Below are 6,139 nucleotides of genomic sequence, written 5' to 3'. Positions count from 1 at the left end.
TGGGGGTGCCGGTGCCTGCGTCGCACCCAGTGAGGTCCTGCACCCCGGAGGGGGGTGCGCTGGTGCGGTTGGGGTGGGGACGTCCTGCAGCGGGCGGCAGTCGGGGCAGAGTGGTGTTTGCGATGGCCCTTCTGGCTTTGCCGCCCGTGACCTGGGGCAGCAGAGGGGAGGAGGACGTGGTGTCTGGGCCGGTGTCACCACTGTGCCCCATCCCGGGGCAGGGACAGACCTTGCCAGCATGGGGCCATGGCTGGAGCAGAGCACCATGCGGGAAGCGCCACGCAGCAACTGCCACACTGTAGTTGTCCAGGCTTGTCACCCCAGCGGGGACCTCGCAGGTGCCTGTGCTGTAGGCAAAACCCCTTGGGTGCAGCCCCAAAATCAAGGTGCACGTCGGGCAGCTGCCAGCGCTGGGCTCTGCCCTTGCCCTGCACGCCAGCCTGGCCATGGTTCCTCCTGCTCCTGGCACAGCAGGGCATGGGGCTGTGGTGCTGAGCCGTGGCTCAGCACTGCCCTGGGCAGTAACGTGATGGTCCCGCGGTAGCCAGCTCTGTGTAGAACAGACCCCAGATGCTCGCCCCAGGCTTTGTGCAGACCTGGGGGTCTCTGAGGATCGGGTCTCCCCTCCTTGCCCCCGTGGGGTACGGTGCTGGCTCTTGTGGGTGGGAGAGGGGCCGGAGCCTGGGCAGTGGGTGGCTGCTGACACTTCCTCTCTCCCTGCAGCGCTGCTGTACAAACCCATTGACCGGGTGACGCGGAGCACCCTCGTCCTGCATGTGAGTGCAATGCCAGTCCCGGGGTGGCGGGTGGCTCTGCCCCCATTGCTCCTAGGGGGTCTCTGGGGTGGGTGCTGCAGTCAGGGCAGTACCCTCGGCGCGCTCAACCATGCCTGTCCCCTTCCAGGACCTCCTCAAGCACACCCCGGCCGACCACCCTGACTACCCGCTGCTCCAGGACGCCCTCCGCATCTCGCAGAACTTCCTCTCCAGCATCAATGAGGACATCGATCCCCGGAGGACAGCAGTCACCACCCCCAAGGGGGAGGTGAGGTAGCAGGGAGGGCAGTGCCTGGGCACAGGGTGAGGGCTGAGCCCTCTGCCAGCCCCTGGCTGGTGTCTCCACCCTGAGGAGCTCCATGGGGCTTGGCCAGGAGATGGAGGGTTTCCTCTAGACACAGTCCTGGGTGCAAGGCCAGGGCTCTACCTGGCTCTTGCTGCTTGCTGGTACACCACTGAGTGTACCAACCCAAAATAGCACTGGGAAGGCATGGACCTTCCTGTTCCCCTGTTGATTTAGCCATGGAGAGGGACAGGAGCATCCGTCCCCTGGGGTTTGTTGGCCTTTGCTCCCTGCCCACTCTCACGCCAGCCCTGCTGCCCCACAGACCCGGCAGCTTGTCAAGGATGGCTTCTTGGTGGAGCTGTCGGAGGGCTCGCGGAAGCTGCGGCACGTCTTCCTCTTCACCGACGTGCTGCTCTGTGCCAAGCTGAAGAAGACGGCGGTGGGGTAAGGAGGGTGCTGGGCATGGGGGAATGTGGCACAAACCCCCCATCCTCCAGCAGGCAGAGGGACGTGCCAGCAGGGGGGTCAGGCATCACTCAGCGTCTGCTCCCTGGCTGCAGGAAGCACCAGCAGTATGACTGCAAGTGGTACGTGCCCCTGGCCGACCTGGTGTTCCCCTCGCCGGAGGAGTCGGAGCACTGCCCTCAGGTCCATGTCATCCCCGACCACGAGCTGGAGGACATGAAGATGAAGATCTCAGCCATCAAGAGCGAGGTGCAGAAGGAGGTGAGAGGAGGGTGTGGGTGGTCAGGGATGGCGTGAGACCTGCTGCTGGGGTGGGTGCCTTCCTCTGGGGTCAGGGATGGGACATGGTGGGGCCAGGGGCACCTGCAAAAGCTCCTGTCTACTCCCCGCCTGCAGAAAGCCAACAAGGGGCAGAGCCGGGCCATTGAGCGCCTCAAGAAGAAGATGTTTGAGAATGAATTCTGGCTGCTCCTCAACTCGCCTGCCATCCCCTTCCGCATCCACAACCGTAACGGGAAGGTGAGGGGGGCAGGCTGGGGGCCGGGCTCAGCCCTGCCTGCGCACAGCCTGCCGCATCGCCCTCTCTCTTGCAGAGCTACCTCTTCCTGCTGTCATCCGACTATGAGAGGTCCGAGTGGAGGGAGGCCATTCAGAAACTGCAGAAGAAGGGTAAGTTTGGGGCTACCAAGGCCCTCCTGGGACTCCTGCCCTCTCCCAGGGACCATGAGGAGGTCCCGCAGGATCACAGCCTGCTTGGTCCCTGGGCCAGCACTGGCTGCATCCCTCTGAAGGCTCCTCTCTTGTCCTCTCCCAGATCTCCAGGCTTTCGTCCTGAGCTCGGTGGAGCTGCAGGTGCTCACGGGATCCTGCTTCAAGCTCCGCACCGTCCACAACATCCCGGTCACCAGCAATAAAGATGGTGAGTGTCTGCTGGGCTGGTGACTGGTCCCTCTTTGCCTCCAGATGATTTCGGGGGGAGCTGCAGGATCCCTCAGCTGGAGCCGGGTCCCTACTCCGGGACCCTGGCTGTGCAGGGGGACAGCTACCCACCAGGTGGCACTGCTGGAGCAGAGTCGGGCTCCCAGGCGGAGCAATCCCGGCTGCAGCATGGGGCTGCTTTTGGGGTCTCTCCAGGACTCCCACGGGCTGAGCGGGACCAGGGTGTCCCCAGGGTGAGACCCAGCCAGCCCAACTGGGAACCTCCCCCAGGGCTGTCCAGCAGTGTGAGAGCTCAGGATGGCCAGCAGGGATGATCGGCAGCGGGGGATATGTGTCTTCTTCCAGACTTTGGGGACGGCCCTCCAGGGGATGGGTGACATTGGGGTGTCAGCACAGGCACCCAGTGCTCGCTATGGCAAAGGCTGCCTTGGGGATGGCCAGCCCCACAGGGCGGGCCCGGGGGTGCGGGAGGTGGCAGCAGAGCCCTGACTCAGCCTCTGCTTTCCCCACCACAGACGATGAATCCCCCGGGCTCTACGGGTTCTTGCACGTCATCGTCCACTCCGCCAAGGGCTTCAAGCAGTCTGCCAGTAAGTGTGGGTGCCCACCCTTGCTCGGAGGGGCCAGTGTGAGTGGGGGAGCTGGGGTCCAGCATGTGGCCCTGTTCTGCCTGCAGCAGTCCCCCGGGAGCCGGTGGGCATGTTCCTTGGGTGCTGAGCAGTGTCTGCTCCCCTAGACCTTTACTGCACGTTGGAGGTGGACTCCTTTGGCTACTTCGTCAGCAAAGCCAAGACCAGGGTTTTTCGGGACACCACTGAGCCGCAATGGAACGAGGTGAGAGGAGGGTGGGATGCAGAGAGGGGACTGTGCCCCCCTTTCCCTTCCAGCCCCGGCTTTGAAGCTGCTCTGGGGTGCTGGGGCTGAAGCCACCCTTCCTCCACACCCCAGGAGTTTGAGATCGAGCTGGAGGGCTCCCAGTCCCTGCGCATCCTCTGCTACGAGAAGTGCTACGACAAGACCAAGCTCAACAAGGACAACAATGAAATCGTGGACAAGATCATGGGCAAGGGACAGATCCAGGTATGCGCTGCGGCTTTTGGGCATCTCACCCAATGTTGGACTTCGTGGGGCCAGGGGCCTGGGCTGGGAGGGTTGCCCTGGGGTGGTGCCTGGGATGGGAGATGCCTGGCAGCTCCGCTTTTGGAAGCGGGGTACAGGGACTGTGGCTTGGGGTTGAAGGCAGCAAGGTGGGTGGGACAAAGTGCGAGGGGGTCCTGTGCAAATGGCAAAGCCAGCAGCCACCCCCAGATGTGTGTCCACCCCAGCTGGGCTGGAAGCGTTTCCATCCCGCCACCTGCTGTGCTGCGGCCCTGGGGGGCTGCGGGGAGGGGGTTGGCACCCACCCCAGGGAGGGCTCTGAGTGTGCAGCCCCCCGTCCCTCCCTGCCAGCCATGGCTGTCCCCCTCTGCCACCATCTGCCTCCCCTGTGCCTCCATCAGCTGCTGTTATGGCAACGAGGGTTTCCAGGGCAACGGCTGAGCCGCCTCTGATTGGCGGTTGCCAGGCAGGGAGGATGGAGGCCTGGGCTGCCCTGAGATGCTCCCAGGTGAGCAGGACCTGGGATGGGGTGGCAGGCAGCCCCCAGACCCCGCATGCCCCCAGCTGCAGGCTGCAGGGAGGCCCAGGGCAGCGGGGATCATTCGGGACAGGGTGCCCCTGAGTTTTCTTGGGGAACCCCCAGTCTGGCTGCCTTCCCCCCTGTGCTGGGGGCAGCATCATGCCCAGTACACAGCCCTCGACTCGAGGCCACTTCAAAGGGTCTGGCGCGGCTGCCTGCTCCGTGGGAAAGCGGCTGAGGGCAGGTCCCCAGGGAGTGGGGAGCAGCATGGAAATGCTGCTGGGAAGGGGACACCGTGGGGAGACAGCATTGTGCTGGGTGCAGGAGGGGAGATGGGGTGTGAGCTTCGCCGGTGGCTTGTTCATGCCCAAAATCGCCTGTCTGTTGCCCCTTCCCTGGGGGAACAGTGGTGTGGGGGTGGCACTGGGCCAAGCGGGAGAGCTGGGGCAGGGAAGGGGCTCGGTGTCCCATGGGGATCAGCCCAGCTGTGCTCTCGGAAATAGCCTGGGTCAACAAACATGAGTCACGCTGGGAGACGCGGGGGTCGGGACGGGGACAGCACAGCTCGTCCCCGCTGTGCGAAAGTCGAAAGTTGTGGGGGAAGAAAAGGAGAGGAGAGAGAGGAAGCCCTGGGGCTGCTTATTGCAAGGAGGACCCAGATGGACGGCATGGTGTCAGGGTTGGGGCTGTCGCACTGTCACCCAGAGCCACAGCTTAGCCCCTGAGTGGGGTAGGGGACAGGGCAGCATGGCTACAGGCAGGGTGGGCAGTGCTGGCTGTGGTTTGTGGCCAAGCCCCAGCGCTGCCCCTTTGCCCTCTGCCCTGAGCTGGTCCTTACCCCAGCTGGTCCCTGGGCTTGTTGTGAGCTGCTACTGGTTCCAGTTAGCAGTAGGAGTGGGAGATACTGGGAGCGTGGGGTCAGCAGCTCAGCAGCCCATGGGGTATGTGGGGCTGCCAGGATGGCTGAACCCCCCCTGCGTGGCCGGCGCTGTGCCCGCTGCTGCCCAGCTCTAATCTGATGGCCCAGGCACGTGGGTCAGCCACGAAAGCAGCTTAGCAGCATCACGGGCTGACGGGAGCGGGTCAGTGTGCAAGGGGACACTGCAGCCCCTCTGTTGGGAGCAGCAGGGGCCTCCTGGGGCTGCGGAGGTGCCACAGGTGGGAGTCATGTCCTGCCAGCCCAGAGGACATGTCTGTGTCCATGAAAGGGTCAAGGTTGGCACCAGCCTCCTCTCAAGCATCCTGGCAATGAGCCCCGAGGGGTCTGCGGCATGGCAAGCGTTGGACCCCTAACCCACATGGCTAATGGAGGGTGGGCACCCTGTGTGCTCTGGGCATGGGGGCAGCTCTGCTGGAGCTCCCAGTTGGCATTAACCCCGTTTTGCTGTTGTTAACCCCATTTTGCATGTGGTTTCCAAGGCTGGAACATTCTATGGTCAGGGTAGAGGTTCAGTGGGGGTTCCGTGTCCCCGGCACTGCAGGGTTCAGCCTTGTTCTGAGCTGTCCCAGCCAATCCCAGCAGCTGGGCTGTGTCTGGTGGGTGCTGGCAGGGCAGCCTGGTGGCGTGGCGGGCTGGCAGACAGATGCTGGGGGTAGGCAGAGCAGGCTACGGGTGCTTGCGCCCACATTGCAGAGGAGCAGTTGGATCTGGCCACCGTGCCCTGAGGTGGGCAAGAGGACAGGCAGTGGGGACAGGCAGCAGGTACAGGACGGGAGCATCGGGGTGATGCCGGGGGGGCATCAGACAGATGGAACATCCCCTTACTCAGGCCCCATTTGATGCACTGGGGGATGGGGCTGTTGAAGTGGAGCCTGTGTTGTCATGGGCACGGTGCCTGCCGTACCCACAGGGAATAGCTGCCTGTCTGTCTGTCCACCTCGCTCTGGGCTGTCGGAGGCTCTGGAGGGGGAAATCGGTGGTGTCGGGACCCTCTGGACTTGCAGGGACCCACAGGGTGACCCCTGTGGATTCAGGGGGCTGCTGAGGGCTCCTCACCACGGCCCTGCCCATCGGGAGAAGCGGCAGGCAGGGACCCTCCCCGGGCTGGGGTGCAG

General features: G+C 64.1%; 1 protein-coding gene across 1 annotated transcript in view; it reads left to right on the top strand.

The window, feature by feature from the left end:
* Positions 1 to 6,139, top strand: part of ABR (ABR activator of RhoGEF and GTPase) — a 32,844-nt gene that overhangs the window by 14,627 nt on the left and 12,078 nt on the right. The window contains exons 6-15 of the mRNA XM_035889586.1: positions 724 to 776; positions 904 to 1,044; positions 1,385 to 1,506; positions 1,623 to 1,788; positions 1,924 to 2,046; positions 2,121 to 2,196; positions 2,342 to 2,446; positions 2,982 to 3,056; positions 3,203 to 3,300; positions 3,415 to 3,546. Coding sequence (XP_035745479.1) covers positions 724 to 776; positions 904 to 1,044; positions 1,385 to 1,506; positions 1,623 to 1,788; positions 1,924 to 2,046; positions 2,121 to 2,196; positions 2,342 to 2,446; positions 2,982 to 3,056; positions 3,203 to 3,300; positions 3,415 to 3,546 — 1,091 coding nt within the window. The remainder of the gene's footprint in view (positions 1 to 723; positions 777 to 903; positions 1,045 to 1,384; positions 1,507 to 1,622; positions 1,789 to 1,923; positions 2,047 to 2,120; positions 2,197 to 2,341; positions 2,447 to 2,981; positions 3,057 to 3,202; positions 3,301 to 3,414; positions 3,547 to 6,139) is intronic.

The sequence above is a fragment of the Egretta garzetta genome, unplaced genomic scaffold, assembly GCF_000687185.1.
Source record: "Egretta garzetta isolate BGI_Z169 unplaced genomic scaffold, ASM68718v1 scaffold112, whole genome shotgun sequence".
Classification (NCBI taxonomy): Eukaryota; Metazoa; Chordata; class Aves; order Pelecaniformes; family Ardeidae; genus Egretta; species Egretta garzetta.
The sequence above is the reverse complement of the archived record's forward strand: the minus strand, read 5'-3'. Positions and strand labels throughout refer to the sequence as shown.